The following is a 24,121-nucleotide window of genomic DNA, read 5'->3' as shown; positions in this document are numbered from 1 at the left end:
GATCGAGACCCATTCAACTTGAATGGGTCCGTGATCCGTCCGCACCACAAAAAAGTAGAACAAGATCTATTTTTTTGCGGTGCGGAGGCACTGCCAGAAACATCACGGAAGCACTCCGTAGTGCTTCCGTGGGGTTACGATCCGTGCTTCCGTTCCGCATCTCCATGATTGCAGACCCATTCAAGTGCAATACGGCCATGGGCACACGACGGCCATGTGCATGAGGCCTAACAGTTGATCAGCTAGGGAGCAGGGTATTGGACCTTTAGCAATCTAGTATTGATGGTCTATCCTGAGGATAGGTCATCAATATCAAGATCAAGATCCCGGACAACCCCTTGAAGCTTTGCTCCATCATTCAGCTTATTTACAATGCTCCCTGTGTTGTAAAAGAGTCTGAAATCCATGTCCAGTCTTATTCTGATGATGTCAAGAGGCTCAAACATTAGGTTAACATCCCACTTCCAATTTTTGAAGCAGTTTTTGAGCCAAAGCCAGGAGTGGATTCAAAAAGCATAGGAAATATAAAAGGAAGGATTTCTTTTTGCTGTCGGATCCATATCTGGGTTTGGCTCAAAAAATGCTAAAAATAACTGCACCTCAAACTGCATCAAAAATTGCATGTGTGTATCCAGCTTACTGTCACCCAAGCTTTATACTGAAGCTCTGCCTATTACACTGCTCTGTATAAGCTCACCACAAGCCCACCAGCAAGTTTGTATATGGAGGGCACAACAAGGCTAAAATGATTATCTATAATTAAAGGGAATCTGTCACCTGGATTTGGGGTATAGAGCTGAGGACATGGGTTGCTAGATGGCCGCTAGCACATCCGCAATACCCAGTCCCCATAGCTCTGTGTGCTTTTATTGTGTATAAAAACCGATTTTATACATATGCAAATTAACCTGAGATGAGTCATAGCTTGAAAATATGACTCTTCTCTGGTCACACAAGTAAGATATGACTCTTTTATGTTAATTTGCATATGTATCAAATCGTTTTTTTTTACCGAATAAAAGCACACAGAGCTATGGGGACTGGGTATTGCGGATGTGCTAGCGGCCATCTAGCAACCCATATCCTCAGCTCTATACCCAAAATCCCGGTGACAGGTTCCCTTTAACAATCACCAGTGGAAAAAAGATTATAAGATACAGTGCATTCAGAAAGTCTTCAGTCCCTTTCAGTTTTTTCACTTTTTGTTATGGTGCAGCCTTGTGCTAAAAATAAAAAAAAATAATAAATAAATAAATGTTTTCCCTATCAATCTGCACTCAATCCCCAATAATGAGAAAGCAAAAACAGAATTTAAAACATTTCCGCTAATTTATAAAGAATGGAATAAGTAAAATTTCACATGGAAATAAGGTAGGTAGTGTTCTCAAGATAGGCCTAGAAATAGTATCAACAAATAGAGCTCTAAATGTGTACAGTCGTGGCCAAAAGTTTTGAGAATTACATAAATATTGGAAATTGGAAAAGTTGCTGCTTAAGTTTTTATAATAGCAATTTGCATATACTCCAGAATGTTATGAAGAGTGATCAGATGAATTGCATAGTCCTTCTTTGCCATGAAAATTTACTTAATCCCAAAAATACCTTTCCACTGCATTTCATTGCTGTCATTAAAGGACCTGCTGAGATCATTTCAGTAATCGTCTTGTTAACTCAGGTGAGAATGTTGACGAGCACAAGGCTGGAGATCATTATGTCAGGCCGATTGGGTTAAAATGGCAGACTTGACATGTTAAAAGGAGGGTGATGCTTGAAATCATTGTTCTTCCATTGTTAACCATGGTGACCTGCAAAGAAACGCGAGCAGCCATCATTGCGTTGCATAAAAATGGCTTCACAGGCAAGGATATTGTGGCTACTAAGATTGCACCTCAATCAACAATTTATAGGATCATCAAGAATTTCAAGGAAAGAGGTTCAATTCTTGTTAAGAAGGCTTCAGGGCGTCCAAGAAAGTCCAGCAAGCGCCAGCATCGTCTCCTAAAGAGGATTCAGCTGTGGGATCGGAGTGCCGCCAGTGCAGAGCTTGCTCAGGAATGGCAGCAGGCAGGTGTGAGCGCATCTGCACGCACAGTGAGACGAAGACTTTTGGAAGATGGCCTGGTGTCAAGAAGGCAGCAAAGAAGCCACTTCTCTCCAAAAAAAACATCAGGGACAGATTGATCTTCTGCAGAAAGTATGGTGAATGGACTGCTGAGGACTGGGGCATATTCTCTGATGAAGCCCCTTTCCGATTGTTTGGGGCATCTGGAAAAAGGCTTGTCCGGAGAAGAAAAGGTGAGCGCTACCATCAGTCCTGTGTCATGCCAACAGTAAAGCATCCTGAGACCATTCATGTGTGGGGTTGCTTCTCATCCAAGGAAGTGGGCTCACTCACAATTTTGCCCAAAAACACAGCCATGAATAAAGAATGGTACCAAAACACCCTCCAACAATCCAACAACAGTTTGGTTAAGAACAATGCATTTTCCAGCATGATGGAGCACCGTGCCATAAGGCAAAAGTGATAACTAAGTGCCTCGGGGACCAAAACGTTGACATTTTGGATCCATGGCCTGGAAACTCCCCAGATCTTAATCCCATTTAGGAACTTGTGGTCAATCCTCAAGAGGCGGGTGGACAAACAAAAACCCACTAATTCTGACAAACTCCAAGAAGTGATTATGAAAGAATGGGTTGCTATCAGTCAGGAATTGGCCCAGAAGTTGATTGAGAGCATGCCCAGTCGAATTGCAGAGGTCCTGAAAAAGAAGGGCCAACACTGCAAATACTGACTTTGCATAAATGTCATGTAATTGTCGATAAAAGCCTTTGAAACGTATGAAGTGCGTGTAATTATATTTCACTACATCACAGAAAGAACTGAAACAAAGATCTAAAAGCAGTTTAGCAGCAAACTTTGTGAAAACTAATATTTGTGTCATTCTCAAAACTTTTGGCCACGACTGTATAGGCTCAATAAAGCACTCCAATATACAAGCAATTCAAAAGCAGACGCCGTTCGTGGGGAGGCGGTCCAAATAGAGAAGTGCGCGCAAGTATCCTTTAAAATCCACTGGCCAGGTGCATTATTGTTGCTGGTAGTTTCTCCCCCAACCATAGGAGACCCGCACAATTTAGGATTATCACATCCTTCTGACCTATTAGCGTAGGATTATCATATTCTTCGGACGCATGCATCCTCCCACCTGGGGGGCATTCATCTTTAACCCATTTGCCGCTGCAGGCTGTATACCTGCGGCGTCCTTTTTCCCTTTTGTACGAATTCCCCTGAAGAGTCGACACAGATAGAAACGTGCCACGTCGGGACGTCATCAGGAGCGCAATTAGCTGGTCACGATTACCTTAAGATTTAGGGATCAGGCCCGAGTAGGGACAGGTATCCGGACGGGGTCGTCCCTGTCGGGGCGGGTGCTCTGTATAGATAGGTAGAACAAAACTAGCCCCCTTCCCCTTGAATAGGGTATATTAGGGCACAGAGCTCCTTCATCTATAAAGACCCCGTTGACCACCTTGGCTATCCAGTGGACCTACATCTGATGTCCTCCGGATTTGCCTTCCTTGCAACCTCTACTGGTCCCACCATACGTATTGGTCTGGTAAGACTGGTCGCACCTATCTCTAGGTGGACCAGGATTTTTCTTTATCTACCAGTGCTGGGGTATCAGGCTTGGACCCCTTACTTTTTCAGAATATTGCATCACAGTGGTGTGTTTTATCTTTATATCGAATTAAAAGTTATGTTTCATGATAGGCCTAGATAAAGATTTCCACATAAGTGCATGGCACTTATCAGTGTAAGGTGTGATGGTCTAATTGAGTCACTCATCCCCATTCCCTTCCTGAGGAAGTCAAGCAAGGCTGTTTGCTGTTTTAAACTCCAAAAATTGGGACACTATACAAATCGTGAATAAAAACTGAATGCAATGATGTGGAGGTGCCAACTTCTAATATTTTATTCAGAATAGAACATAAATCACGGAACAAAAGTTTAAACTGAGAAAATGTACCATTTTAAGGGAAAAATATCTTGAATCAGAATTTCATGGTGTCAACAAATCCCCAAAAAGTTGAGACAAGGCCATTTTCACCACTGTGTGGCATCTCCCCTTCTTCTTACAACACTCAACAGACGTCTGGGGACCGAGGAGACCAGTTTCTCAAGTTTAGAAATAGGAATGCTCTCCCATTCTTGTCTAATACAGGCCTCTAACTGTTCAATCATCTTGGGCCTTCTTTGTTGCACCTTCCTCTTTATGATGCGCCAAATGTTCTCTTTAGGTGAAAGATCTGGACTGCAGACTGGCCATTTCAGTACCCGGATCCTTCTCCTACGCAGCCATGATGTTGTGATTGATGCAGAATGTGGTCTGGCATTATCTTGTTGAAAAATGCAGGGTCTTCCCTGAAAGAGATGATAACAACTTGGGTTGTCCTTGTCCTCTTTGGTCCGGATGACATGGCGTCCCAGATTTCCAAAAAGAACTTCGAATCGTGACTCGTCTGACCACAGAACAGTCTTCCATTTTGCCACACTCCATTTTAAATGATCCCTGGCCCAGTGAAAACGCCTGTGCTTGTGGATCTTGCTTAGGAATGGCTTCTTCTTTGCACTGTAGAGTTTCAGCTGGCAACGGCGGATGGCACGGTGGATTGTGTTCACTGACAATGGTTTCTGGAAGTATTCCTGAGCCCATTCTGTGATTTCCTTTACAGTAGCATTCCTGTTTGTGGTGCAGTGTCGTTTAAGGCCCCGGAGATCACGGGCATCCAGTATGGTTTTACGGCCTTGACCCTTACGCATAGAGATTGTTCCAGATTCTCTGAATCTTCGGATAATGTTATGCACAGTTGATGATGATAGATGCAAAGTCTTTGCAATTTTTCGCTGGGTAACACCTTTCTGATATTGCTCCACTATCTTTCTGCGCAACATTGTGGGAATTGGTGATCCTCTACCCATCTTGGCTTCTGAGAGACACTGCCACTCTGAGAAGCTCTTTTTATACCCAATCATGTTGCCAATTGACTTAATTAGTGTTAATTGGTTTTCCAGCTCTTCGTTATGCTCAAATTTACTTTTTCCAGCCTCTTATTGCTACTTGTCCCAACTTTTTTGGGATTTGTTGACACCGTGAAAATTGGAATCAACGTATTTTTCCTTTAAAATGATACATTTACTCGGATTAAACGTTTGATCTGTCATCTACGTTCTATTACAAATAAAATATTGACATTTGCCATCTCCACATCATTGCATTCAGTTTTTATTCACAATTTGTTTAGTGTCCCAACTTTTTTGGAATCTGGTTTTGTATATCCAGAAAACCTTCCACTCAATTATAAAAAAAAAAAAGTTAATACAAGCCACTTACTAATGTATTGTTATTATCCATATTGCTTCCTTTGCTTGCTGGATTCATTTTTCTATCACATTATACACTGCTCGTTTCCATGGTTACAGACCACCCTGCAATCCATCAGTGGTGGTCGTGCTTGCACACTATAGGAAAAAGTGTCAGCCTCACTGGTGGCTGGGACCATGGGAGTGCATATAGGCTTGTGTTTTTTCCTATATTGTGCAAGCACGACCACCACTGATGGATTGCAGGGTGGTCAGTAACCATGGAAACGAGCAGTGTATAATGTGATGGAAAAATGAATCTAGCCAGCAAAGGAAGCAATATGGATAATAACAATATATTAGTAAATGGCTTGTATTAACTTTCTCTGCCAGATAATCTATTCACGATCTGCTGCCGGCAAATAACTAGGATGGCAGCAATGGCATAGTGATTGCTCCTCCGCATGCTGTGGAGGAGATTGCTGTTGTAATAGCAGTGATCTCCACCACTAGCGGGCAGACGATTGTCAGGAAGGAATGCTTCCTTCCTGACAATCTCCTGCAGAATCTGGTGGTCTAATACAGCCTTAAAGTAGGGAGAGCTGCAAACTAAACTACCGATATTATGAATATGTGAAAACATATGAGAAGTGGATAAGTGATTCTAACAGACTAAATAGGAAGCATATCACTGTTCTAACAGAGCAGAGATACAAGGCAGCCAAGATAAGATTTGTAGAAGCCAGAGTTAATACCACAAGGGAGACCACATTTTATTTCTGTGAAAATTCCTCATTTTTGTTACTAACAGACTTAATTATTACTATGTACTTAGTTTGAGAAAATTAGGCTACTTTCACACTCGCGTTTGGTGCGGATCCATCATGGATCTGCACAGATGAATCCGTTCAGATAATACAACCGCATGCATCCGTTCAGAACAGATCTGTTGTTATTATCTTTAACATAGCCAAGACGGATCCATCTTGAACACCACTGAAAATCAATGGAGGACGGATCTGTTTTCTATTGTGACAGATACCAAAACGCTGCAAGCAAACTGATGCATTCTAAGCGGATCCTTTTCCATTCAGAATGTATTAGGGCAAAACTGATCCGTTTTGGACCGCTTGTGAGAGCCCTGAACGGATCTCACAAACGGAAAACCAAAACGCCAGTGTGAAAGTAGCCTTAGATGAGTAGCAATGTTAGCAAACTGCAATCTTACTGACATTTGGGTCGATTATTACAGTGCTCCAGACTAAAATAAATACCTAGTAGCCATTGGCTCCTGAACTGAAAAATTTAGGAGCCAAATCAAATTTTTAGTCGCCAAATCGAAACGGAATCAAAATTTTGGTATCGTGACAACGCTACGCCGATCAGATCGGCGTAGGGTTGTTTTGAAACCAAAATTTTGATTCGCTTTCGTCACCATAAAAAAGTATTGCGATACTCAATACCGCGAAAAAAAATAAAAATAAAAACACCAAAAAAAGCTGCGTGAATTTCGCATTTTATGAAACATTCGGCCCATAATAGAACAGTCCTATGCTATTTTTTGGGGTGACAAGGTGACTAAAAAATGGCGAATGCTCACCGCATAGGAGATATTTTTTTATAATTTGGACAGCGCTATGTAATATGTTTATTTATTTATTGTTTATATATTTTATATGTAAAATTGGGAAAGGGGGGATTTAAACTTAATATTTTAAAGTACTTTCACGCTAGCGTTTTTCTTTTCCGGGATAGAGTTCCGTCACAGGGGCTCTATACCAGAAAAGAACTGATCAGTTTTATCCCCATGCATTCTGAATGGAGAGTAATCCGTTCAGGATGCATCAGGATGTCTTCAGTTCAGTCATTTTGACTGATCAGGCAAAAGATAAAACCACAGCATGCTACGGTTTTATCTTCGGCGAAAAAAACTGAAGACTTGCCTGAATGCCGGATCCAGCATTTTTCCCCATAGGAATGTATTAGTGCCGGATCCGGCATTCAAAATACCGGAATGCACCCGCACTAAATCCGGACCCATTCACTTCTACGGGGCTGTGCACATGAACGGTGATTTTCACACATCACTTGTGCGTTGCGTGAAAATCTCAGCATGCTCTGTTGTGCGTTTTTCACGCAACCCAGGCCCCATAGAAGTTAATGGGGCTGCGTGAAAATCGCAAGCAAGTGCGGATGCGGTGCGATTTTCACGCATGGTTGCTGGGATGAAAGTCTATTCACTGTATTATTTTCCCTTATAACAACATGGTTATAAGGGGAAATAATAGCATTCTGAATACAGAAGGCATAGTAGTGCGCCCCCCCATTACCCCAGTATAATAAACATTGGTGGCGCATTGCGCCCCCCCAACACTCCAGTATAATAAACATTGGTGGCGCAGTGCGCCCCCCCCCCCCCATCACCCCAATATAATAAACATTGGTGGCGCAGTGCGCCCCCCCATCACCCCAATATAATAAACATTGGTGGCGCAGTGCGCCCCCCCTCAATATAACATTGGTGGCGCAGTGCGCCCCCCCTCAATATAATAAACATTGGTGGCGCAGTGCGCCCCCCCTCAATATAATGAACATTGGTGGCGCAGTGCGCCCCCCCATCACCCCAATATAATAAACATTGGTGGCGCAGTGCGCCCCCCCTCAATATAATAAACATTGGTGGCGCAGTGGGCAGTGCCAATGAGGGTTAAAAAAAAATAAAATAATTAACTCACCTCCTCCAGTTGATCGCGTAGCTGCCGGTCTCCTGTTCTTACTTCTTTCTTCAGGACCTGTGGTGACGTCACTGAGCTCATCACATGATCCATCACCATGGTAATGGGCCATGTGATGAGCTCAGTGACGTCACCACAGGTCCTGAAGAAAGAAGTAAGAACAGGAGACCGGCAGCTACGCGATCAACTGGAGGAGGTAAGTTAATTATTTTCTTATTTTTTAACCCTCATTGGCACTGCCCACTGTGCCACCAACGTTTATTATACTGGGGGGGGGGGGGGGGGGCGCACTGTACCACCAACGTTTCTTATACAAATACAGGAGGCGGGTGCCGGAATCAAATAGCCGGCACCCGACCTTTGTGACAGGGAGCTGCGATCAGCTACAATTAACCCCTCAGGTACCGCACCTGAAGGGTTAACTCAACTGCAGCTGATCGCAGCTCCCTGTCACAAAGGTCGGGTGTCAGCTATTTGATTCCGGCACCCGCCTCCTGTATTTGTATTACAGGTCAGTTTTCTTCATTGGTGGCGCAGTGGCCACAGCCCCTCCCCTCCTCCTCCCGTCTTTTCTTACTGGCAGCGGCGGCGGCGGCAGCAGCAGCACAGGGGGGAGGGAGAGACTCCTCCTGCGCTGCTGAGAACGATCATCTCCTGTGCCAGCCGCTGTATTGAGCAGAGCTGCGGCGGCGGGTCTAGTCGCAAATGGCGACAAGACTAAAAAGTCTTGTCGCCATTTGTAAATTCTAAGTCGCATTGGCGACCATTTTGGTCGCCATCTGGAGCCCTGTATTAAAGAGGTTTTTTTTTAGGGCTTTGATACTGTTGACCTATCACGACTACACTGTTCTAGTGGACGGTGGCTGAGCTGCAGTAACCCATCATGGCCACTACACAGTGCATGGAGCTGTCCGCTTCTGGCTCCATAGCCTGTGGTACTTCCGGTGGATGCAGCTCCTGCTAGCAGCTGATCAGGGCAGACTGGAAGCTTAAAGTGGCCATCAAAAAAAAACTTAAAAAAAACTAAAAGAGGCCCCATGTTGAAGGCATGTCCACTGTGGCGGAAAACAGGGCAACACAAATATCTAGGGACCTAGATATACCGCAGTGCAGAACAAAATGAGACCCCAGCAGAATCAAATACCACAGTGCAGAACAAATTACTGCTGCCCTCACTACAGTATTCAACTTTATCACTGTTCTGAGAATAGAGATAAAGTTGAATAGATCATCAGTTTAAAAAAACTGCAGAACCCCTTTAAGTTTGTTTTATGGCTCATGCACAGTGTTTCAAAGCCATGCATTTCTCTATTAATCTCCAAATATTGTTCCATAGAACCGCGTGGTTCGACTAGATTTCATTGTTACTGCATACCGGCTGTAAATCGGCTGTGAAAAATGTGAAAAGAAAAAAAAAACAGAACAAATATAAAAGAGGGCAGTGTCTTTGGATGAAATCATTATCTGCCAGAGGGAAAGCACAATAGGATGATATCCTAGAGACGGATTGTTCAGAAGTTCCCTTGATAAAATACATTACCCCTTGACTCAACAGCATTGATGCAATTTTTTACAACAGCAAATCCATGTTGGTCTAGCTGAGCACCTAGACAGAAACACAGCAATTTAGTTCTAGGCTTGATAAGAAAAAACATTATTCTCAACATTATTATTACTATTTATTCTTGCACTTACTAGCTCCATGTCTTATGCATTTCTATTGAGGAAGTAGGTGCTTCTTAAACAGATTATATAAATGTTGTGTACACAGATCTGGTACTCAAAGTGCCCATACAACTGAAATAAAATTTGTTCAGATGACAGCTATTTTTTCCAACTCCCATAGAAACATGCATGCTTAGTGTATGTTTATTTCAGTAGCGGGCAAAGGACAGGGCATGTTTAAAGGGGTTGTCCGGTTTCACGATAGTGATAACCTATCCTTAGGATAGGACATCAATATCAGATCAGAGGGGGCTTGACTCCTGGCATCCACACCGATCAGCTGTTTGAAGAGTGCTGTGTCTTCAATGTTTACTTGCAACCCATCTGCATTGTAATGGTGGGGCAGTGTAATTGCAGCTGTTCGTTCCGTTCACTTCAATGGGAGAGGAAGCTTACACTTTACCGCCACTAAAATGTAGACAACCTGCAGGTAAACAATGAAGAGCATGAGCACCGTGGTCCCTTCAAACAGCTGATTGGCGAGGATGCCAGGAGTTGGACCCCCACTGATCGGATATTGATGAATTATCCTGAGCATAGGTCATGGGAGGTATACTCCTACTCCGTTAGTTCTCATGACTTTTCTCTTATGTGTATAGTCTTCTTTACATTCTGGGCATTTAGGTACATTTATATATCCCCATTTTCACCCAGGCAGCCTTACTAAGATGAGCACTGGAGCAAAGGCATTTTCAAGAGATCCGGTGACATACCGGGCTCTCCTTAGGGCTGCCAGGCGGAGGCTTCCACCCAGCAGTGAGCCTGGTGACATCATCGGCACTGCTTTAGCACTGCCCTAGCCTGTAAAACAGCTAGGGTAGCGCTTGAGCAGGCCCATCACAGCCGGTGACATCACCGAACACACTGCTGGGCAGAAGCCCCTGCCTAGCAGTGTGCCTAGGTAAACAAACAAGCCCTTGCCCTGTGCGATCCAGCGCAGGGCAAGGGAGAGCATTGAGCATGAAATGCTCATCTTAATGGGGCTCTCTGGGTGAAAATATGGGTATGTCCGGGTTCAGCTCTGAACTCGAACAACCCCTTTAAGTTGTGACGTTGGAAGTTTAAAGTGTAACTGAAAATATGATGACACAATTGCAAGCTTTGGAGACTACTTAGGCCACTGGTGTAAATGTAACTCTGCAGTCTGGTTAATTTGCACCTAATTATCATTATTTTGTGAAATGTATGTTTGCAGGTTGTGAGGTGCTTTGAGCTAACACAGTGCCCAAGATTTGTTCACCTGCGTTCAGGAATACATTTAAGGCCTCATGCACACAACCGTAGTTTCGGTCCGCATCAGATTCGCAAAAAATGCCATGTGCTGTCCGCATCCATATGTCGGTTCCAAGGTCCAGCAAAAAAATATAACATGTCCTATTCTTATCCTTTTTGCGGACAAGAATAGGCATTTGAAAAATACTGCGAGACCTGTGGAAGAGAAAATGTAGGATGCACATGGCCTGTATACGTGTTTTGCAAATTCACAATTTGCAGTCCGTAAAAACGGATATGGTCGTGTGCATGAGGCCTAAAAGAGAGAAATACAGGGTAGAAAAGCAATATGCAATAGAATCTAAAATATTTCCACTGTAAAACATATCAGGTTATACTCACCTGTCTCTGATCTCGTTGTAGCTCTGCTAAGGCTCAGAAATCTCTGCAATTAAGTATATAATCAGTTTAACAAATTCTGCAGGTAAAGCTAAATGTTTGCATTGTTAAAATAAGAGACACAGAGGCTTCAAATATGTACAATATATACATTTATCCAAGAGCCTCAATAGTTATCAAGATGTGGCATACCAACTTAATAAGCATGAAAAACTGAACCACGTATATTCTGACCAACATCAATTAATACACACACAGTTCTCACAAATGTTTCAATATACATTACATTTAAAGGGATTTTCTGAGATATTTTAACTGATGACATATCCTCAGGATAGGTCATCAGTATCTGATCGATGAGGGTCCACCCCCCCATATCAGCGGTTTGAGAAGGCCCCAGTACTCACAGTAACGCTACAGCCTTCTCCTAGTTTTGCCTAGGCCATGTGATGTTGCGTTAGGGCTCTTTCACACTTGCGTTGTCCGGATCCGGCGTGTACTCCATTTGCCGGAATTACACGCCGGATCCGGAAAAACGCAAGTGAACTGAAAGCATTTGAAGACGGATCCGTCTTCAAAATGCATTCAGTGTTACTTTGGCAGCCAGGACGCTATTAAAGTCCTGGTTGCCATAGTAGTAGTGGGAGCAGTATACTTACAGTCCGTGCGGCTCCCGGGGAGCTCCAGAATGACGTCAGAGCGCCCCATCCGCATGGATGACGTGTCCATGCGAGTGGGGCGCCCTGACGTCACTCTGGAGCGCCCGGGGAGCCGCACGGACGGTAAGTATACTGCTCCCCACTACACTTTACCATGGCAACCAGGACTTTAGCGTCCTGGCAGCCATGGTAACCATTCAGAAAAATCTAAATGTGGGATCCGGCAATGCGCCGAAACAACGTTTAGCTTAAGGCCGGATCCGGATTAATGCCTTTCAATGGGCATTAATTCCGGATCCGGCCTTGCGACAAGTGTTCAGGATTTTTGGCCGGAGCAAAAAGCGCAGCATGCTGCGGTATTTTCTCCGGCCAAAAAAACGTTCCGGTCCGGAACTGAAGACATCCTGATGCATCCTGAACGGATTTCTCTCCATTCAGAATGCATTAGGATAAAACTGATCAGGATTCTATGCCGGAAGAAAAGAACGCAAGTGTGAAAGGGCCCATAATTGGTCACATAGCCTAGGCGCAGCTCAGCCCCATTGATGTGAATGGGGCTGAGCTGCGATACTAAGCACAGCCGCTATACAATGTAACTGTGTAACTGCACTGTGCTTAGCAGTGATGGCCAGTTCGCATTGTTCGCTCGCGAACACATGCGGGCTGCCATTTTTTCTCACAAGTCCGGCGAGGCACAGGTAAGCCCTTACCTGTGCCTATGCCGCGAGCCGGTCTGAAACAAATGTGGTCAGCGGGAGCAGGCAGTTCCGAGAACAGCCCGATGAAGGCCCCCGGCGGCTGTTCTCGGAACTGCCTGCTCCCGGTGACCGCATTTGATTTCAGACCGGCTCGCGCACAGGCACAGGTAAGGGCTTACCTGTGCCTCGCCGGACTTGTGAGAAAAGATGGCAGCCCGCATGTGTTCACGGGCGAACAATGCGAACTGGCCATCACTGGTGCTTAGTGAGCAGTGAGAAGGTAGCGGCGCTACTCCGAGCACCGAAGCCTTCTTAAACTGTTGACTAGCAGGGGTCCTGGGTGTCAGACGCTCACCGATCAAATACAGATGACCTATCCAAAAGGACAGGTCATCAGATAAAAATTCTCAGGAAAACTCCATTAAATAGGACCTGCCACCTCTCCTGACATGTCCGCTCTAGTAACTACAGTACTTGCATTCCCCCATGTAACAATAATTTTGGAGCAATTATTCTTATTACGCTATGTTGTGCCACTCCTCTATTATTTCTACCAGAAGTTTATGATTGAATTGCCAGTAGTCTAAAATAAAGGTCTAACTGGGTGTTATCAGACACGACAGACCTACACTTATAAAGGGTTTCTGGCCAGTATTTTTAAAGAGTCAGAATGGCATAAACAAACCCAAAACTAGTTATACTTCCCTCACTGATTTAACGCTGCTACTTGTTCTAACGCTTCTGGCGTTGATGCTGGTTTCTACTTCCTGGCCCCTCTCAACACACAGGAAATGAATGCTCAGCCAATCACTGGACACAACAAGGATTTTATGTCATTCTAACTACGAGCTGCAGAACTCTGGGTCGGAGTTCAAACTTATTTGGAGGTTCCCGATTCAGAAATTGTAGGGGTTATTTTGGCCTGCTTTTCTCAATGGTATTCCAGTCTCATCACTGTTACATGATCTGTCTTTTATGTACCTTTATCACACTTCATTCTCATTTATAAGTCACCACAACTACATTCCTTTGTAGAAGTATATTTTTGTGCATTTGCCCATTTGAACATTGCAAATTATTGCTGTCAACAAAAAACTTTCTTCCGGAACCCCCAGAAAATAAAATTTTAAGCCCTCTTTTATAATAGCATTTACCCATGGGCTTTTGTCGATTTTTTTGCCACTAACTTGAAAAGTGAGACAGACGACCACCCACTGGAGGCCTGGCGTCATTGGGGCTGCTTTTTTGGGGCCTCTGCACCGGAAAAAAAGAAACCCCTTTCACTTTTTTGCCGCTCCTGTATATTGTCTAGATCTTTCTCTTCCCCTGAAAACTTCCCTGTTAAACTTGGGGCGGAAAGATTTTTTAGGTGGCTGACTGATGGAAGGAAAACCCCTCTTTTAATCAAAGGCCTTCTCAAGAAGATAGTCGAGGACCGGGCCAAATAAGAATTCCCCTTGACACGGAATGCCACAAAGCTTAGCCTTAGAGCTAGCATCTCCGCTCCAGCTTTTCAACCAGATAGCTCTATGGGCAGAATTGGATAAAGCGGAAGCCCTGACCGATAATCTTAGGGAGTCAGCCGAAGCATCCACCATAAAATCTAGGGCATTATAAAAAGTAGAAAAAGAGGACAACAACTGCTCCCTAGGGGTACCCCCTTTGATGTGATTCTCCAACTCCTTCATCCATGCCTTAAGGGATCTAGCTACCGAAGTAGCAGCAAAAGCTGAACTAAAGGCCGCCGCCGAGGCTTCCCAATTTTTCTTTAAATAGATCTCTGCTATCCATTGGGTCCTTTAGAGAACCCATATCCTCAAATGGAAGCGCAGTTTTTCTTTTAGCTATTTTGGCCACAGGGGCATCTAGCTTAGGGGCTCTATCCCAAGAGGCAGTCACCTACTCCTCAAAGGGGTATTTACGTTTCACAGATAAGGGAATAAAAAAACTTCCTATCAGGCTTTTTCCATTCTTTAGCAATAACAGCCTGAATATTTTTATGTACATCAAAGACTTTTTTCCCTTTAGGGCCCAGACTCTCAAACATTGAGTCCTGAATCCCATAGTAGCTCACACAACCTTTACTAGGGAATTAATGTTCTCTATATGAAAAAGCGGCTTCCCAGCGGTTTCCTAATCAGAGTAGTCATTTGATGAAAAGCATTCTCCCTCTTCCTCCAATCCAGAAAGTACATCACTGTCGCTAGAGGGGGGATTTGATGCAGCTGCAGAGGTACTAGGGCGGCTTTTTAGCAGACCGCTAACCGACTCCTTAACCTCCTCATCTGCTTGATGCTGCCCATCAGAGACGGAGCTTCCTCCTCCATTAACTTGCTCACACAAGCCTGGCAAATGGGCTTCGCCCAGGCAGAGGGTAGTTTCTTTTTGAATATAGCACACCCCTTGTCCTTAGATCTGGAGACCTTCCTAGACTCCTTAGACACCTAGACACAGAAGATAACCCCCAGGCGTAAACAACCACATGCACATAGGGGGATCACCCCTCTTACCCCACCGCGGTACCAGCATATAATTGGTGGTTTCAGTGGCTTTTGCGCGCTGAGACTGCTCCATGTTCAGACACTGGATCTTCCAAATGGAGAAACTGCCCGTTTCTTTAGCCAGCAGGGCAGTGATCTGGCTGGGCTTTTTTCACCCGGGCGCGCACACCGGCTTCCCCCCACTTCCGGCTTACAGGGATAGCTTCCCTCCACTGTCGCACCGGAAGTACGTCACTGTCCAGGCCGCGACGTCTGTGCGCATGCCACTTGCGGTGCTGACAGCCAGACATGGGACACGGCCGCATAGGTCCACAGCATTAGGAAGGTAAAAACAGCCCCCTGGGCCGAGAAGGCGCTGGGAGGAGGGAGAAAGAGGCCCAGACTTAGCAGCTGCTCCTAAAGGAGACTTACGCTGCACAGTCGGGGCGCGCGCAGCTCCATCTATTGACGGTTTCCGACTTCCTCCTGTCCCCTTAAGACAGGAAACAGAACTGGAGGTGGAGAGGGTGGTCCTTCTTTTAAAGCGGTTTCTGGTTCCTGTTTCCTGTCCTGAGGAGTAGGAGGCGGTCTCTCCATGGGTGCTGTCATAGGCGAGGGGGAAAAACCCTCTATATTCTCAATCTAAGGCAACAATACAGTACTGCACTATCTATAGACTCGTAAGAAGTTTTGTCATTGTTACACTGTAGTCTTGTAACGTAATACGGGTAAGATCATACTCACAGGTACAAATATACAAGATTAGGGTTGGTTAAAAAAAAGTAAATATATAAGCCATTAAAGGGAATGTGTCTTCACGATCTTGGAGGATTATCTGCGGTAATAAATCAATAGTACTGCGGATAAGGATTCCAGATCACTTTTCATACTGCCCCCTGATCCCCTGCTGACTGCATTTAAAGGCTATGTACACTTTTGGGGGCAATTTTGTTTTTATTAATTATTGTATTGTACTTATTATGAACTAAAAATCATTTTCATCTGAGGAGCAGATTCCTTATCTTTGCTCTCTCACATTATAAACACTTATTAAAGCTCAATCCTTATCATACTGATAAGAATGTGGCTTAAATAAGTGTTTAGATGACTGGCACAAAGTGAAAGTGAAAGAACCAGTCACACCGTTAGAAAAACATTTTAATAAAGGCCAATTGAAAATATGATTTTTAGCCATAAACAAAAAGTGCCTCCAAAGGTGTACATAGCCTTTAAGGCCGCATAGAAATACATTCTCAGAGCTTTGAGCTCTGACAGCAGGGAAATGGGAGACAGTATGAAAATAAAAATGGCGTTCTGGATTCCTTATCTGCAGAACTACTCATGTAATACTGCAGATAATAGTCCAGAATTGTTGCTGCGACAGTGATGAGCACCTTGTGTGCCCAAAGTCAGTCAAAAGAACTGTGCTCACGAGTGAAGGGCACTTTAACAGAATTTTTATTATTACATAAAAAAATCACTAAATGTCACAAACAGAAGTCTTAGGGCTTTGATAACTGCTAAAGATGACATATGCATTTCACAACAAATTTATGTACTTAAAAAGCAATTAAAGGCTGTTAACATGACATATATATTTGATTGTCTTACAGATTCTTTTCCACCTAGTACTTCCATCCAGAGAAGTCTATTATCTTCTGAAAATGCTTGCATGGTGATCAGAAGTCCAGGCCTAGGTGAATAAAGAATAAACAGATTTAACAATACACAGCTGCAGGCGATGCAGGATCACATATGTATATGGGGGAGAATGGCAACACATCACATTTCTGAATACATACATTAATCCAGGAAAATAAATTTCCCCTAAGGACCTATTATGGCTCTGGCACAGACTAGCTAGGAATTGCCACATATCATTTAAAATTTATTTTAATTGCTTCTTATTGTCTTATTCACAACAATTTGTAGTTAAAGGGGTTGTCCACCATAAGTATAAAAAACAATAAAGTGCCCTGGACAATAACTAAAGCCAAGAGGTATTTGTATCATGAGAGATATACTGTATATATATCATTTTTCTACTGCATTCAGCATAGCATGCTCACATTGATGGGAAGCTGTGTGGGCGGAGCAGATGCAAAGTGAAAGTAAAAATCCCAGCATGCATCACTGCAAGCATCTTGAGAGGAGTGGTCACATTACATCTCTGCCTACTTGTGATGCCATAGTGACAATAGCACCTCAGGTGTCATCTCATCAGTCCTCTAGTCAAATAGCTACATAGAGAAATCCACATAATGACAGTAATCCTACATTCCCAGCATTGAATAAAGGTGACTGCTTTTCCCACAATGTGATATATATAAAATACATACATGTGTGTGGATATGTACATGGGGGGGGGGGGGGGGGGTGTGTGTGTGTGTGTGTGTGTGTGTGTGTGTGTGTGTTTGTGTGTGTGTATATATATATATATATATATATATGTGTGAATATGGAGAGATATCTATCATCATTTACTGTATCTATTTACATCTCTATATCTACTGTGGTGGAAAGTGTGTATATCTCACCCAGATACCTCAGCTGGATGAGATAACTAAAATCCAGAAAGCTGCAGTGGTTTCAGCAAAGTGTAGTTTGCTGAGACAGGTTTGTTTAGATTCTGTTCTGGGTTTATGCTGTTTAAAAAAGACCCAGGACTAATGTCTGTGATTGACCATAATGCCGATCGCAGACAGATGCCATGGTCTTTTGTAACCACAGCATCTGAGGTGGCTTTCCCCAAGAGTGCTGCACCACATATAGCGGCCCGCAATGCAAAGGTACCAGCCGAGTGCAGGCAGTTTGCAGATGTGGACCCATTCACTTCACTGGGTCAGCAATCCACAAGATATGTTCCGCACCACAAAAAGATAGAACACATTCTATTTTTTTGTGGATTTGTGGTGCAGAAGCACAGAGAGAAATCCTTTGGAAGCACTTTGCACTGCTTCCGTGGGCTTCTGATCCGTGCCTCCGCTTACCACTTACCACTCTGTATCTTGCAGATTGCAGACCCAGATCCAAAATAAAGATAAATATAAATATTAAGTAAAAATATAAATTATCTTTGGCACTGCCACTTTAAAAAAAAAAAAAAAAAAAAAAGCTATCACTATTAAAATATGTATCCCATAGGGTGGACAGTATAACTAAGGCTACTTTCACACTCGCGTTTGGTGCGGATCAGTCATGGATCTGCACAGACGGATCCGTTCATATAATATAAACGTCTGCATCCGTTCAGAACGGATCCGTTTGTATTATTTTTAACATAGCCAAGACAGATTCGTCTTGAACACCATCGAAAGTCAGTCAATGGAGGACGGATCAGTTTTCTATTGTGCCAGATTGTGTTATAGAAAACTGATCCGTCCCCATTGACTTACATTGTGTGTCAGAACGGATCCGTTTGGCTCAGTTTTGTCAGACGGACACCAAAGCGGAATAACGGAGGAAAACTGATGCATTCTGAGCGGAACCTTTTCCATTCAGAATGCATTAGGGCAAAACTGATCCATTTTGGACCGCTTGTGAGAGCCCTGAATGGATCTCAGAAACAGAAAGCCAAAACGGCAGTGTGAAAGTAGCCTAAAAAAAAAAAAAATCTAAATGGCCAATTTGTCTTTTTTTCATTGCTTCATAAAAAAAAAAGAATAAAAAGTGATCAAAAACCACCCCACCTACACACTCCAAAGTGGTATAAATAATAAAACTACAGATCACAATGCAAAAAACGAGCCCTCAGTCATCAACGTAGACATAATTCTAAAACAGAAATTGGGATCAGAATATGGAGATGCAAAGAAAAGAATATCTTTTTTTGAAATTATCTTTTTCAGTATTAAAAGAAAAAAATTGCAAACGTGGTACCACTGTAATTACACTGTGGCAGATTTATTTTAAAAAAAATTTACATTACAACCCATCTGGATTTTACAGTTTTACAGCACATCAAATTCAAAAGTAGATGGTGCTAATAGAAAATACTATTTGTCCCGAAAAAAAAAACAAGCCCTCGTACAGCTATTTGAATGGAAAATTATAAAAGTTATGGCTCCGGGAAGGCCATAAAGTAAAAATTGGAAAATGGCCTGGTCCTGAAGGGGTTAAAGGGGTTGTCCTTCCATATATATTCATGACCTATAATCAAGATAGGTCATCAATATCTGATCGGCAGGGGTCCGACACGAGTCCGACACGTGGCACCCCGCCGATCAGCTGTATGAGGAGGCGGTGCTTCCTGGTCATTACACTATGCGTTGTCTCCTCTGGAGCAGAGACGTAGTATAATTACAAGCACTGGCTCCATTCACCTGAATGGAGTGCACTTGCGGGATGACAAGCAGTGTAATGAAGAGGAAGCAGCGCTCGCATGGAGCACTGCCTCCTCTTCATCCAGCTGATTGGCGGGGATGCCGGTTGTCAGGCCCCCACCGATCAGATACTGATGACCTATCCTGAGAATATAAAGAAAAAAAGGGAATTCAGGAGCAGCACTTCATTCGGCTAAGGCCTCATGCACACGACCGTTGTGTGCATCCGTGGCCGTTGTTCCGTTTTCCGTGATTTTCTGCGGACCCATTGACTTTCAATGGGTCCGTTGAAAACTCGGAAAATGCACTGTTGTTCATCCGCGGCCGTGATCCGTGTTTCCTGTCCGTCGAAAAAATATGACCTGTCCTATTTTTTTGACGGACAACGGTTCACGGACCAAAGCAAGTCAATGGGTCTGTGAAAAAACACGGATGCACACAAGTTTGGCATCCGCGTCCGTGGCCGTAGGCTACTTTCACACAGACGGATCCGCAGATCCGTCTGCATAAAAGCTTTTCAGAGCTGAGTTTTCACTTCGTGAAAACTCAGATCAGACAGTATATTCTAACACGGATGCGTTCCCATAGTGATGGGGACGCCTCAAGTTAGAATATACTACGAACTGTGTACATGACTGCCCCCTGCTGCCTGGCAGCACCCGATCTCTTACAGGGGGCTATGATACGCACAATTAATCCCTCAGGTGCGGCACCTGAGGGGTTAATTGTGCGGATCACAGCCCCCTGTAAGAGATCGGGTGCTGCCAGGCAGCAGGGGGCAGTTATTACACAGTTCTCAGTATATTCTAACTTGAAGTGTCACCATCACTATGGGAACGCCTCTGTGTTAGAATATACTGTCGGATCTGAGTTTCACGATCTAACTCAAATCCGATGGTATATTCTAACATAGAGGCGTTCCCATGGTGATGGGGATGCTTCAAGTTAAAATATACCATCGGATTGGAGAAAACTCCGATCCGATGGTATAATAGGGACTCCTGACTTTACATTGAAAGTCAATGGGGGACGGATCCGTTTGCAATTGCACCATATTGTGTCAACATCAAACGGATCCGTCACCATTGACTTGCATTGTAAGTCAGGACGGATTCGTTTGGCTCCGCACGGCCAGGCGGACACCAAAACGACTTTTTTTTCATGTCCGTGGATCCTCCAAAAATCAAGGAAGACCCACGGACGAAAAAATGGTCACGGATCACGAAACAACGGAAATCCGTTTTGCGGACCGCAAAAAAAACGGTCGTGTGCATGAGGCCTTACGTGGAGCTGTGGTGGTATAAATGCAGCAGCTGGGCAAGGGACCCCAGATCCAAGGCGGTCCAACAAGTGAATAATAGAGATGGAGGGCCACAGCAGCATATCCAACCAATTCTTCTTTATTGTACAAAACTCCAAAGCACAATGTACAAAAGTAGCAACGTTTCGGCTAAGTAAAGCCTTTGTCAAGCATATGTTACAAGTGTACAAGCTCACATATAAATACAAAAAATAGACACTCCCACATTAATGGTAGCCTAATGGGCGTATAGACACACATCAATTGCACCAATTCACAATATGATCTCACAGCAGTTTCTAATGAGTGAGCATACGCCCAACTACCTCACCTGTGTCAGAGGATCCAAAGTGGCGATGAGCGCGACACACAGCGTCCCAATGTAACAGCTGCGCATGTCAACGCACATCATCCAGCCGTGACCCGCTCACGTCACTCGGCTGCGACTACGCAAGGTATAGCCAAATCGCGCGAGACCACACCAGCGGCGCAAACACCAATCGGGTGCGCCTGCACCGACGGCGTCAGAGCCGGTGTGCAAGTCATGTGACCTAGAAAAACTCCATCACATGACCGCTATAGCAACCGTGTTGTAAGTCGCGCTATATTGCTAAAACCAAGCAATGCCACATTGATATATTAAATAAGTCTGCTAATATGGATCATAAATTGACAGGCAAGGGGATGTATGCGTACCAACCGTATACAATGCTCACTACTGTAGGCCTACAGTAGGTGGAAAAATCCCACCACTGCAGGTCTACATACATGTGTCACCACTTTTAAAGATGATTAAAGGGGGTGCATCAAAAGCTTCAACATAAAACATATAAAAATACATATAACAGACGAAGATCTAGCTGATCCCTGCCATATTAAACTCCAAATTGAGTCCAAAGGGCTGTAGGGACCTCAGCGTGTAAATCCATTTTAGTTCTTTTTTTTCTCAGTATAGCATCCTTATCTCAACCCCTGCGTAAGTTACCCACACTGTCAATCACCCTGAAACGCAATTCGTTGACAGAGTGTCCGGCCTCCACAAAATGTTTGGCTACGGGTTTATCCATGTTTGCCTTGCGAATTGTGCTTTTATGTTTATTGATCCATTCACGGATTTCCATAGTAGTCTCACCTACATAGATGAGACTACAGGGGCATTGAATGACGTACACAACATCACGTGACCTACAGGTATAGTAGCCATTGATCTTGTACTTTTTGCCACTATAGCGGTGAGAAAAGTGATCCCCTTTAAGAATATTACCACAATTGCAGCAAGACAAACATGGAAAGGAACCACTTTTACGTGGAGCAAGCAATCTCTGTGTACCCAAAGAATGACCGCCAACATCAGTTTTCACTAGTTTATCCCGTAGGCTAGGGTTCCTCTTCTCTGCCAACCAAAACCACCTTTTGCTTTGTTCTACTTAACAATGTCCTGGGATAGCCACGCTCAATAAAGCGATTGCACATGGCATCAACCCTCTGTGTGAAGATAGGGTCATCAGAAACAATCCTTCTGACTCTTAGTAGCTGGCTCCAAGGTATGGAATCCAGCATTCGTTGTGGGTGGTAGCTATCATGCATAAGGAGAGTGTTTCTATCTGTGGGCTTCTGGTAGAGGTCTGTTGCAATTTGACCCTCTACCACGTAAACCCGTACATCCAGGAACTGCAAGCGCAGCCATCTCCGCCTAGTGCCCAGCGCCGCCTTCCCAGTTGAAATCGCCGCCTTCCTCACCTCTGCGCCGCCTACGCAATCGTCCGGTCCCTCAGGTTATGCCTAGTGCACACGCGCGGGATCTGGCAGAGGCAGATAGACAGGGAGGGCGGCGATTTCTAGTGGGAAGGTGGCGCTGGGTACCAGACGGAGATGGCTGCAGCCGGGCACCCTGTATGAAGCGACGTCCCCTTGGGCACCTTAGGTAGGTGAATGACAGATTATAAAAACCTGTTTTATGTGCCAATAGAGCCAAAGGCAGATTTAATAAGTACAGTTTCGGATTCATGCTATTTGGACGGACCTGGCCATATGTTTAGGTTATAGGCCTAAAATGTCATGACAGAATCCCTTTAAGACAGGTATTGTTTTAATCAGCGTCCTCAGGCTATACACCTGGTAGGGTAGGATTGAACTGGGTGACAGTGCTGCTTTAAAGTGAGCTCTCAATGTTTTACAATGTCATTAGAATGAGTATCAGTCAATTTGGATATCAGGCGTAAATTTAGCCATGGCCCTCTGCAGTTTCTGCAACCCTTCTTTGTTTCTGGGAAGCGCGACTGTACGGGTATGGCCATCCTCGCGATTAGTAGTCTGATAGTTTTGGGGACTGTTGTAAGTCTCGGGCTGTGCTTGGCTGATTCTGTCAATGCCATAGACTTTGAATGGAGCTGTGATCAGTGGAGGTCCCAGCAGTTGGGCCCCCCATTGATGTAGCATTTATCACCGATACAGTGAATATGGGTTACAAATGTATTTATTTTTTATCTTACCTTTCTACAGCTTCCACATCAAAGCAGAACCTTCTGTCTATAGTGTCTGTGTTTCGTTTTAAGCAGTACTTTAGTATAAAACTCTCTCCTTCACCCTAACAAAACAACAAAATATACATATTTATCTCTAGTCTATAAAATTAAGTCACAAATAGCTGCTGATTCATACAAATACTACAATCCAACAGTTACAGTATAAAGAATTTTAAAAACATTCATGTGAACTCAGAATAAGCAACATGTCTACAACAAATGACTATAGAATGCAAGTGAATGAGGTTTTAGAAGTCTCTATTCACACATAGAAATTATCCACACATTTGAGGACATGCTGTGATAACTGTGGTGGATTCCCACTAAAGCCAACTAACATAAGAAATAGCTGTTGTGAAAGAAGGTAAGGTAGAGGTTTACACATTTGAATAGCAGTGCAATGGAGTTGGCAACTAATAAGGTTCCAGATTTTATTTTCAAAACTAATAATCCGTCACTTCACGTACTTTTGTCATGGCTGATTATGCCCTGGTAATACAATGTTCTGACATCTACGTCACCGTTGAAGCCAGTTATTGGCTGCAGCTGTGCACGCAGCCATGTCCATGCCCCGGCCAGAAAACAACAAGCCAGGGACCAGAAGATGGTGGAATGGGAGCCAGCATTCAGGAATGGAGAGGTGGGGAGCGGATAAGTAGAAATCTTTAGAGAGGCGATGCTAGAATATAGTTCATATTCCATCA

General features: G+C 43.9%; 1 protein-coding gene across 2 annotated transcripts in view; it reads right to left on the bottom strand.

Annotated features, from left to right (window-relative positions):
• Positions 1–24,121, bottom strand: part of ARHGAP10 (Rho GTPase activating protein 10) — a 351,925-nt gene that overhangs the window by 218,829 nt on the left and 108,975 nt on the right. For both annotated transcript variants that reach the window (XM_040418526.1, XM_040418527.1), the window contains exons 10-13: positions 23,385–23,479; positions 16,882–16,963; positions 11,437–11,479; positions 9,638–9,703 (exon numbers count right to left, since the gene is read on the bottom strand). In XM_040418526.1, coding sequence (XP_040274460.1) covers positions 9,638–9,703; positions 11,437–11,479; positions 16,882–16,963; positions 23,385–23,479 — 286 coding nt within the window. The remainder of the gene's footprint in view (positions 1–9,637; positions 9,704–11,436; positions 11,480–16,881; positions 16,964–23,384; positions 23,480–24,121) is intronic.

This window comes from Bufo bufo, chromosome 2 (genome assembly GCF_905171765.1).
Source record: "Bufo bufo chromosome 2, aBufBuf1.1, whole genome shotgun sequence".
NCBI lineage: Eukaryota > Metazoa > Chordata > Amphibia > Anura > Bufonidae > Bufo > Bufo bufo.
The sequence above is the reverse complement of the archived record's forward strand: the minus strand, read 5'-3'. Positions and strand labels throughout refer to the sequence as shown.